The following is an 11,241-nucleotide window of genomic DNA, read 5'->3' on the forward strand; positions in this document are numbered from 1 at the left end:
GTTCTAACACTCAGTTTAGCACTAAGCATTAATGTTGTAGCATTCAGAGATCCAGTGTCCAGGTTCTCTCCCTATTAAATTCAGGAATCCAAAAGTACAGATAATCCTGGAAGGAATGCAATCAAAAATATTTGTTATCTTTACTGCAGTACCAGACAAACAAAATGGTAGTGTAACACTGAAGACCAGATAAGCTGGTCCTCATTTTCATCAGAGAAGTTCCTGCAGCACGTAGATGTGGCTGTCTTCATAGTGCCAAGTAGTCAGGTGGTTAAACTGAATCAGGCCTCTTCATTGCTCCCTGTTGTCATTGTCTGTATTGACACACTTGTACCATGTGCTGAAATAGATAAGGATAAATTTTTCTTTGCTATTTCCTGATAATCTATTGGCTCAATAAACCCTGAGGTACAGAGTCCCACGTTTAAGTGGCTCCCCTGTTAGATAGCAAGTTGAACTACTTTGCCCTTTTTGCTAGGTAATTCTCTCTTCTGTAGAGTTCGGAGCAAATTTCTCAAATCCACAAACCAAACACCTTCTACAGGACCTAGTTAAGTATTTCTTGACTCAGCAGTGGCACGGTGATTCTATGCACCATTAGTGTTTCTGAATCTAGATCACTTATTGCATTGCAAGGTAGCTGGCGTTGGCATGGATGCTCTCTGTGCTACTTGCCTGCATTGGGCTTTTGCTCCTGCCCAGCACTGTCTGATCTGTTTTCCAGTTTGCTGTGAGGACAGTTGAAACGGCTGGGAAAAAGTCATACATCTCCCTCCTTCTCCGCTATGCCTACCCGAGACAACTATGGCCTACTCCTTAACCTTCCTAAGGAAACCAGCTCCAGCCTGGGGAGCAAGGCAGGGCCAGGCACAGACGCCGCGCAGGGGCTAGGCAAGGTGCGGGGGCAGGAGGACGCCGTGCTGGGTTCCCCTGGGCCCGCTCCTCTCACGCCGGCAGCGGGCGGCCCCAGGGCGCCGGTGGGAGCAGCCCCGTCCCGCGGGGGACTCGCGCTGGCAGCGCTTCCCGCCGCGCTGCCTACAACTCCCAGCGCTCCGCGGCGCGGCCCAGCGGCGGCCGAGGAGGCGAGAGCGGCTGCCCCGGGAGCCGAGTTCTCCTTCAGGCCGCAGCATGAACGGCAGCGTGGCGGGCGGCGGCGGCTACGCCGAGGAGATCATCAGCCTCACCCGCAGACCCTCAGGTAAGGCAGGGGCGGCCTCTCCGCGCCGAGTCCGCGGCGCCTCCCGGGCCGGGGTAGCCGCGCCGAGGCCTGCGCAGCCCCCGGGGAGGCCGGAGCGGAAGCGCGGGGTGGCGGCGGCTGGCGGGGCGGCCGCGGCGGGCACCGAAGCGGCGGAGGGAGGGTCCCGGCGGGGAGGATGGAAGCGCAGCGCCCAGAGGTGCCGGGCCCAGCGGCCTCCCCTGCCGCGGCGTGCGCTTGGAAAGGGCCGTGGCGGATACGCTGCCGTGGGAAAAGCTCGTGCCCTGCGTGAGGGAGCGGTGGCTGGGTCAGGGTCGGTCCTCTGCGGGAGCTCCGGTAGAGGCTGGTGTCCCTGCGGACAACTCGCCTCTGGTTTCGCCTCTGGTTTCCCCGGGAAGTTGCCATCTCCGGTGGAGCTCCTGTTGCTTCCGAGTGAGACGGCAGCCGCTGAGCCCTCAGCCGCGCTGGATACCCTGAGTCAGGGGCCATTTGAAAATCGTATGCCCAAGTGGCCATGCCCTGTACTGTCAGATTGGCGTTCATTGTGCAGCGTCCCTTGAGAGGCTTTGGGATGGTGAGAGAAAGTAGCATAGGCTGGAAGGAAGAGAGAATAGGGCAGTTCGTGGGGCATTTTTTGGGCTTTGCTTTTCATGTCACAACAGCAGGTGCGCTCATGGAAAGCTTGTATTTTTACAGGATTTATGGTGCTATTCAGACCACACTTTCAGAAGTGAGGGAAGTTGGCACAGCTCTGGAGCAAAATCCTGGCTATAGAGAATGGCAGGCTCCAGGGGGCTTTTGGAGCTAGACTTGTACTTTGGTGTGTGAGGCTTTCTCTGTAATTAAAATGAGCATGAATGAAAACGTGGCAGCCCTTCTGTTTTGCACAACTGCTGGGTGCGGCTGCTGGCCAGCCTTGGCTCCGTGGGCTCCCCAGAGACCCCCAGCTCCCACGTTGTTGGTGTGCATGTTTCCTTTCTCTGGGGTGGAGGTAAGTCCTACACAAGGCTGGAGTTGGTCCTGGCCCTCATGCTGATGATCAGAAACCAGAGGATGTGAGCCCAGGGAGCAGTCCTTTGCCTCCCCCTGCTCGCCAGATTGGGCCTCTAATGTGAAAGCTGTGTAGCCCTACCTGCATAGCCATGAGCTTAAGCTAATGAAGCTGTGCTTGTCTGTGAAAACTGTGCCAGATGGAGCCGGTTGTGGTGGGAAGGCTGTTTCTGTACATCTGAGGACCTAAAACTTTAAGGAAGATGTAAGGGAATGTTAAAGGGCAGAGTTGAAAATGGTCTTGAATGTGGCCACTGTGATTTCAGTCTCGATTACCATGAGCAGCATTTGTGTAGTCACTGAGATGGGCTGTGCATCTTTAGAGTTAGGTTTCTAACTGTGTTACTTGAGTTGAAGGTCCTACAGCCCCTTATGGCCTTGATGCACTTGCCATGTGAATGATTATTCGTTTCTGTGGAAGGAACAAAACACTGTTATCTGTGAAGTACAATTGGATACTGTAATCTCTTGAATTGCAGTTTTGACTGCAACTTTTAAAATAGGTCTGATGCTAAACATTTCTGGCAAAAGTTTGCCAGAAATGTCGTGAATGTATTTCCAGTGGCAGGACAGTGTATATATGTCTCTTTTTCAAATTTTCTTGTATTCAATCTCCCGTTTCCTAATCCTGCCAGTCATGATTTTTTTTTTTTTTAAAGGCCTGTTTGAGGGACTTTTTTAGTTCCAGGGAGGGTAAGTGAGGGATAGGGAGGTCTGCAGCCTTAGGGAGGGTCAGAAGTTTAGCCCAGAGCCTGCTTTTAAAGCTCTGCCATTCTGCTTCTGGTCCCTTGTAGACCAGAGATTTAGTGCTGTGTGCTTTCTTCCTCCCCTTACTCCTTTTCTTCTAGCTGTGCTGCGGCTCTTTCTGTGGCTGCATGAACTGGATGGGAGAGAATAGCAAAGAGCTCAAGGATTGATAGGGAAGATATTTTTAGGCAGAGTGGAAGTCTGAGTGCTGGAAAGGAAAGACAGAATGACAAAGCCCTGTGAATACTTAACTTGGTCTAGCATGAACTGCTGCCTCTTTGTCACGAAGATCTGCCCTGCTGATGAAAGCTGCGACTCTTGGTTATTTTTCCAGTTGTGGGTAAAAAGTTTCAAAGTATAAACTTTTTTTCATATATATATACACCTATTTGAAGGGTTTTATATATGAGAGAGAGAATCAGTGTGTACTGAGACCATGATTCCTTCTTTCTGGCTTTTTAATAAGTGTTGATTAAACCTTATACTTTCTCTAGTATTGATTTCCCCTTTTCCTAGGTTATTGGCTTTATGGCAAATAATTTTTAGGAGCGTGGATTTTTAATTTTTTTTTCCTTTTCATATGCTGTTGAAAGGTGTATTACTATGCACAACTGGCCCTTCTTGGAATAGATATTATTCTAGTTGAAATGCCAGTATTTCTTCAATTTTCTCTTGCTTTCATTTTTTCCCTCACTTGTCTGAAGCTGCCAGGAAGGGAAGGAAAAAAAAGACGTGGCAAAATTGCTGCTAATATTTCTTTACTTCCCAGCTGTAGATGCACACTTAAAATAGCATGACTCATTTTGTAAATGCTTTGATCTCCTGTGACTAATTTAAAATGCTGCTTCCCAGCAGGCACGAGGTGGTTTTACTTTCATTTGAAACTCTCCAAGGTTTCCAATCCCAATTTTGAGAGAAGATAAGAAAGAAAGCGAAAACAAATAAATCAGCCTGGCTGAACGTGGGCAGAACTTGCCCTTAGCTGTTCTTGACAATAGCTTTTGGATGACTGGTTTATGTCAGAAAAAAAAAAAAAAAGTTGTTTTTTTTCCATTTACTTTGATTGTGTATTTGATTTTTTTTTTCTTTTTCCTTGGCTTTTCTTTCTTTTTTCATTGCAAGTCTCTTAGGGAATCTTTCCTGTCCCTTGTCATGCATTTTCATTTAGAGAGAAACTTAGCTGCGCCTGCAATGGGGAATGTGCTCTCGTAATCTTTGGGTTTCCAGACTTCAATTTGTTCTTCTGGGTTTTGATGAAACAAGAAGGCTTAACTTTAATCCAGAAGCTGGATCCAGCTTGATATCTGTAACTGAGGCTTCCGTTAAAGAATAATATAAAATGCAAAAATGTGAAGTGGACATCAGTTCTATTAAATGTATCTGTATTCCTTATTGTTTTGCTTTAAATCTGTGAACTTTGTTTTTATTTCCTGTCATGTTTGAATTCCTGGAACAGAACAAAGTGATTGTATATGATTTGAAGTAGCTCCATGTAACCTAATCTTATTCTTGGAGGCAAAGCACACCAGTTCTAGCTCCTGAGATGTGGACGGGGAGCCTTCTGAGCTCTAGGTGCCCTCAAGCTGGTAGCACAGTTCTGCTTGCTTGTTTCCTCATTAGATGGGGTCTAATGCTCCTTGCCTTTCCTTACCCTGTTTCCCATCTCTCAAAACGCTTGTCAGAGGTGATTTCTTGTAGCTCAAAGGTAGTGCTTTACTATAACCTGATGTAAAATGCAGAATACTTTTGTTTCATCCTGTGCTGAAGAAGTGTATTCCTGCTGAGGGCTGAATCGGTGTCTCAGAAATGACGGCATGCCCCTCAGTACTCCCCAACACCCACCTGAAAACAGCTCACAGGTGTTCTGTGTAATGAAGCATCTGGGGTTCTCAGGCATTTAATGTCTCTCATTTAGTGTTTCAAGACCAGTTTCATGAGAATGACTTTTCTAGACAGTGTGAAGGTGCTTGGAAAGGATGATGCAGATCTGTGTGTTGTGAGTTTTTGTATGGTGGAGAAAGCAAGACAATGTGGGAGGGTTCAGTCCCCAACAAGCAAGATAGCAAGAATGTTTGAAGCTTTGAGCTTTTTCTCATTGGCTTTCTCTTTGGCTTACCTTAGGGTTGGGCTTCAACATTGTTGGTGGGACAGATCAGCAGTATATTGCCAATGACAGCAGCATCTATGTCAGCCGGATCAAAAAGGATGGGGCAGCTTACCTTGATGGCCGATTACAAGAAGGAGATAAAATTTTAGCGGTAAGCCCTTTCTTCTGTTGCCTCCTGTGTTCTTGGTCAGTGATGTGATATGAGAGGCAGGTTTTCCATCACAGTGCACGGAGAGAGGAAGGATGTGGTGAATGAGTTAGGTCATGCCAAGCAAACTCCATGGAGGAGCTGTCTTGGGGATCTGGGGAGAGCTTTGAGCACTAGGGAGCTGAGTGCCTCTACTCATTGGCTTATCTCTTCTGCCTTCTTGATTTTCCACAGAAGTGCTTCGTAGTGCTGTGTTTGTGTTTCCTCTGTGACTTGCCTCCCTAAGGTTTTAGAATCCATCAGACCTTCTCTTGCTCACAGTGGATTATCATTTACACACATGTAATTAAAGGTTTTCCACCTCTTCAGTTTACATTTTTTGATTGGCAATCCACGATTTCTGATCTTTTTGCACAGGGGGATTTTTAGACTATAAAACCTTTAGGCCGTAAAATTCTCTTCATTTCAGCTCCTCAGGAATAACATACACTGCTTCTCCTTTTAGAAAAATGTTTTCAGGTGGCTGATGTTCACACCCACTGGTTCTTCAGATAGCTGGCAATCATGTAAGAAATAAGCTTTACAAAGTGATGGGTGAAGAAGTAGACTGTCCTTGTATGATGCACAACCTTTTTATACTCCCTAATTTTATTTTACGCTTGCTTAATATGTTCCATGTGTAATCTTTTTAGCCTCTATAGACTGCCTTGCACTAATTGGAGCCTATTATTGATCCAGAAAGTGATATTAAGTTAAACAGAGAATATTATTCTCTTTTTCCTTGACAGTTTAATATTTATGGACTTGTGTTTGGGGTGTCTAAATATGAAGAGAAGGGAGGCACTGGATGTGATCTTAGGGGATACAATTAGGGGTAATGGGGATGAAAATAAAAAATTAGGATGAATACAATCACATAGTGAGTGAAATCAAGTAGGTTATAAAACCCTGTGCCATGATATATTATTTTAAATTAAGAAAAATCCTAACACTTGCAAGTGGATGCCCATAAGTATGTAAGTAATTTTGGTTTTGGTTGGTTTTGTTACATCAGAATGTTTATGAATGTGTGTTTACAATACTCTCTCAAACAGAGAGGTTTCAAAGGTACACCAGTAGAGGAAACAAGGGAAGAGACTTAAAATAATAATTTTGCTGTAGCTGCTCTTTTTTTTTCATTAGCTGTCAGAATCACACCTTTGATTTGTTTCCAGTAAGGCAACAACATCAGAAGCTGCTATTGACACAACTGTGGCCTTATATTCTTATTTTGCTTCTAGGTAGTTTTTTTCAGTACCTCTGTGTTTTTGCTTGGAGTTTCTCATGTTCTACCTCAACATATAAAAATACATCTATAAGATGAGTGAATGATTTATTTAATTAATTTGGATCTTTCTGATTATGGTACCATGTCCCAAATGAAGAATTATGTGAAAGATGAAGATTTTTTTGTCTTATCCTTCCTATGTTAGCCTGCATTGTTAAAAACTTGCTTGTTTTTACCTTCAGCATCTGGTTCTCCTTTTCCTTTTTTACTAGATCAATGGGAAAGACTTGAAGGATCTGCGGCACAAGGATGCTGTGGAGCTGTTCAGGAATGCAGGCTATTACGTGTCTCTGAAAATTCAGCGCAGGGTATGTTTTACCTGTTTCTTAGGGTTATTTCTGGCCCAGTTTAGACTGGTTTCTATGCTTGGTGGCTATTTCATGAGGAAGAAGAGTATTGTGTCCAGGTGCTCAGTGTGATATGTGCATATAAAAATTTGCTTTGACCTATGACCTTCTCTCGTTGCCTCGGCTGTAATTGTCTTTGTATTACTTTGCAACCATATCAGTGAAGAGGTGAGTTTGGAGAAGTCCCCAGGTCTTTGTTTTGCTGGAGTATGTTGTGTTTGCTCACTGATCTCCTTTCTCTGGGGTAAAGGTTTGTGTGTGAAGACAGAATCTCAGGTTGTCCAGTTTTATTTCAGTGGCCAAAATCTTACCGGAGAGAGAACTCCTTTTGTTTTAGAGGTGATCACTCATGTTAGTGTTGAAATGTGTGTGCAGCCCAATGCTACAAAACAGACACTGAGGTGCTGGAACGTGTCCAGAGAAGGGTAATGAAGCAGGTGAAGGATCTGGAGCTCAAGTCTGATGAGGATCAGCTGAGGGAGTTGGGGCTGTTTAGCCTGGAGAAAAGGAGACTCAGGGAAGACCTTATCACTCTTCTTAACTGCCTGAAAGGAGGCTTAGCCAGGTGGAGGTTGGCCTCTTCTCCCATGCAACAAGTGGCAGGACAAGTAGAGACATCCCCAAGTTGCACCAGGGGAAGTTTAGATTGAGTATTAGGAATTTCTTCACTGAAAAGGTGGTCAAGTGCTGTAACAGGCTGCTGAGGGAAGTGGTTGAGTCACCATCCTTGAAGGCATTTAAAAATTGTGCAGATGCGGTGCTTAGTTTAATGGTGAACTTGGCAGTACTGGGTTAATGGTTGGACTTGGTTACCTTAGAGGTCTTTTCCAACATAAATGATTTTACAATAATAGGAAATATGGATTGCTATAGTTGAAATATACTGGCACCATCTTAGATATAAAAAAGAGATGAATCCTTAATCCCCACCTAGCATGGAAGTTGACAAAAGAAATACTGATCTACCTGAAGCATGTTGGTGGAGAGAGGTGAGTTGAGATCCCTTTTCTACTCCCTTAGCAAAGGAGTAAGTCTTCTGGACCCAGTGTATAAAGCAGGCAAGAAAAACAGAGAATTACTGATGCCTTTTTTCTGGTAAAGAGAGCAGGAAATAATGTGGTGGCAAGTGTATCAAGGGATCACTGACTAGGTATGTGTGTGTCACTGCTTCTGCTGTATGAGGTGTGTCCTGCTCCACTTGAGTCCTAGTTTAGAAAGTGGCAGAGAAACATGAGGGTGCCTGGTAGTGACTGGGCACCCTGCAGTTAAGTTCGGTCCATCCAAAGCTGTTTTCACTCTCCCATGTGTGAAGTCTGCAGGTACCTGGGGAAACAATTTTGAACATTCTTACAGAACCACCTGGTCCAGGCACAGAACTGGGGGCTCTTTTGTTATGGGCTCTGACATAAATAATTTTTTTTTCCTTGTAGTTGCAGCCACAGAATGGCCCCGTGGGTCATCGAGGAGATGGAGAATCAGGTGGGCTTCCTCTAGCAGCCATTCTTGTGCCAGGCCTGGCGCTTGCTGTGACAGCAGTCTGGATCATGCTGAGGTATCGGCAGCGGATGTGAAGAGGTCACGTCTGGGATATCACTGCGTGTTTTACACAGCTATGATGTAATTTAAAGATAAGAGAATCAACGATCTTGTCACAGACTGATGCCAAAAAGGATCATTGCCTATCACCAAAGCTGCTGCTGATGTTCTTATATATTGATTTTGTTGCAGGGGGGATAGAAGCAGAGAGAAAAAAGGGAAGGGAGAAGACTGTGTTTATGTAAAGAGTGGGATAGCTGTATTTTTGACAAATCTGAGGAGGTTTTGCCATCCTCCTCTATTTTGCACCATGAACTTTCAAACACACTCATCTATTCCACATTTTAAGATGTAACTTTTGGTTAAAGGGAGTGGGAGTTTGGGTGGTTTTAAATCAAAAACATTTACTAGAGGCTTTGCCTTGTTTCCACAGAATTTTTTTTTGAATCTAATGAATTCTGTCTAACCATGAATAAAGAGAAACAATGCAAAGGGTATATTACTTTTCCTATTGAAGTTTTGTTGGTTGTTGCTAAATAAATGCCTTAAGTGTGTAAAATCTGATCTGTGGTTTCACAGGTAAAATCATCAGTGTAGCTGCTGATTTAACAGTAATATGCAGTATTGGTGAGGTATTTTGCCAGTTGTGGAAAGATAGAAGATAGCCCGCCACTAGAAGAAGATTTTGATTGTCAAAATAATTGCTCATTTTTGGGTCAGGGTTGTAAGAGAAAGCTTTCCACAAAATGCTAGCATACTGGAGCGAGACAAGCAGACAACTGAATCACAAGGATAAGTGGTGGCAAGAGATTTGGGCATTTGCTGAAGCTGCAGAAAAGTCTTTAAATTAGTAGTGAAGCAACAGTTCCTCCATTCATCAAGTGGGTTGAAGTCTGCATCTCTCAGGTTAGAGGTCTGTTTTGGGGGTTACTTTTTGCACTTGCTCTCTGCAGTCAGGAGAATCTTACAATGATTGAAAAGGAGAAGCTGAAAGCAGGCTGGGATTGTCCTGGCTGCTGCTTTTGAACAGTTATCTGATGTTCAGGAGATAGGCTGTCAGCTTTAAGCCAGGGTAAAGCTTAGCAAGTAAAGCCAGAGGGAAAAGACCCTCCTCTGGAAAGCATGTGACTGAATTTACCTGCAGGGTCTCATCTCCTCACTGTGATTTGAATAGTTTTAAATGCCCCAGCTTATAGGAGGCTCTGTGGCGTAAGACCTGTTTCTCTTGTCTCCAAGAAATCAATGTGTTTTGTTGTTTTTGTAAAAGAAAAGCAAAATGCATGGTCTGGTCTGTATGATGCCAAAAAAGAGATCACATATGCAATATATGTTTTCAAAAAACTGGTGTCTTGGTGCTTTACTTATCTTTATTCTCTATTGTTCTCGTAGGACATTGCTGAGGTATTTGAAATAGTTGTGTTTGCTCAGGGCTGTCTGCTGGAGATAGAAGTGGTATGCTGTTGAACATGGCACTCCTAAATCACCACGGAGTTTCAGAGCACTTAGGCCACATGAAATCTTGCTTTGGCCTATAGACTTCTCTAGTGTAAGGGGAAGAAGTAAGAAGGAATTTTGCTCCATGTTCTTAGGGGACTTTGGGAACAATATTGATGTTGACTGGCCTGGGCTAATGTGTGCAGTGACTTGCCTTGGCCTGCAAACCAGTTGTGCTTGATAGCAGAAGGGCTACTGTGTAGATAGATCTTTGCAGATACAGCATGAACCAGCTTGTTTGTGAACCTGCTCTGAGTATTTGGCTGTGGTGTCCGTGTGGAGCACGTGTGTGTATTAAGATGGATGATTAGAAATTGATGCTGTTGTATCACAGCCTTCAGAATAAAGATGCAGACAGTAAGAAAATGGCCTGTCTTGTTAGCCTTTGCCTGAGTTGAGTTTCTGTGATGAGAAGGAGTATGTGGAACAGGCTAGGAGGATGAGGATTTGTGGAAGGTAGTGGTTAGTTTTAGTCATTTCCCATTGAAGTAAGAGAAAGCAAAACCTCTGGGATTTGTTTGTTTGTTTGTTTGTTTAACCTTTCAGCTTTGGGACTTTGATACTGTTCAGACATGATTGCCATTTATATTGCAGGCAGTTTATTAGGGAGGGGGAGGGTTATATCCAATGCCCAGATAATTGACATGGCTTATTAAAAAAGAAAAGGCCCTTCTGGTGCATAGTGTTCACAATTATTGAACTGCCACTCAGTAGCTTTTTCAGGAGTCTGGGTAGTGGTTTTTACTCAGGATTTAAACCATCCAGTCTAAAAGTGAGGAGCACCTTTGTGTATCTGCCTGGTACCAAATTATCCCTTTTCTAATCCCCAGCTCCCTCTTGTCCCGTTTATTGACACAACCCAAGTGGAAAATATCTCAGCCCCAAGCTCTCCTGTGAACTGTCACTCATACTACTTTGTCTCAGCAGCCGGACTGTCTCACCTAACCTTTCCATGTTTTTCAAAGTATTTTCCACCATGTGGTTTCTGAAGCCTTGAGTTTCATCTTTGCACTAAATGCTGTATATACATTTTCTATCACTGCAGAAGAAGCAAATTAAAAAAAAAAAATGTAGTGAGGACAGCTTGCAAATACAAGTGATCAGAGAGAGTTTTACCTTTTGTTACAACTTAAATCCCTGGTTTTTTTAAAAAAGGTAAGTTGAAATCCTGAAGACAAAAAGCATCCTCACTGTAATTTATGTTTGTTTTGTTTAAGAACTCATTTGCCATTAATACTGAGGGAAGCTGAAACTCTTAAATATCCATGTTTCTCTCCCATTCTCATCTAT

At 44.0% G+C, this 11,241-nt stretch overlaps 1 protein-coding gene across 2 annotated transcripts; it reads left to right on the forward strand.

Moving 5' to 3' along the window:
* The first annotated feature begins 1,006 nt into the window (after nucleotides 1–1,006).
* On the forward strand, nucleotides 1,007–9,021 carry SYNJ2BP (synaptojanin 2 binding protein). 2 transcript variants are annotated; one of them, XM_069017549.1, is made up of 4 exons: nucleotides 1,007–1,198; nucleotides 5,114–5,250; nucleotides 6,787–6,882; nucleotides 8,352–9,021. In XM_069017549.1, the coding sequence occupies exons 1-4, from the start codon at nucleotides 1,129–1,131 to the stop codon at nucleotides 8,490–8,492; spliced, it is 444 nt and encodes a 147-aa protein (XP_068873650.1). In that variant the 5' UTR covers nucleotides 1,007–1,128; the 3' UTR covers nucleotides 8,493–9,021. The 2 variants fall into 2 exon arrangements, with proteins under 2 accessions (XP_068873650.1, XP_068873651.1); XM_069017550.1 differs by lacking the exon at nucleotides 1,007–1,198 and adding an exon at nucleotides 2,981–3,328.
* The last annotated feature ends 2,220 nt before the right edge of the window (nucleotides 9,022–11,241 follow it).

This window comes from Aphelocoma coerulescens, chromosome 5 (genome assembly GCF_041296385.1).
Source record: "Aphelocoma coerulescens isolate FSJ_1873_10779 chromosome 5, UR_Acoe_1.0, whole genome shotgun sequence".
NCBI classification, from domain to species: Eukaryota; Metazoa; Chordata; class Aves; order Passeriformes; family Corvidae; genus Aphelocoma; species Aphelocoma coerulescens.

Excerpts from the sequence above, each read along its gene's own strand:
- SYNJ2BP (XM_069017549.1), top strand. The coding sequence starts at position 1,129 with ATGAACGGCAGCGTGGCGGGCGGCGGCGGCTACGCCGAGGAGATCATC. Across the intron at positions 5,251-6,786 it reads AAGGAGATAAAATTTTAGCG|ATCAATGGGAAAGACTTGAA; the intron begins GTAAGCCCTTTC and ends CTTTTTTACTAG. Across the intron at positions 6,883-8,351 it reads CTCTGAAAATTCAGCGCAGG|TTGCAGCCACAGAATGGCCC; the intron begins GTATGTTTTACC and ends TTTTCCTTGTAG.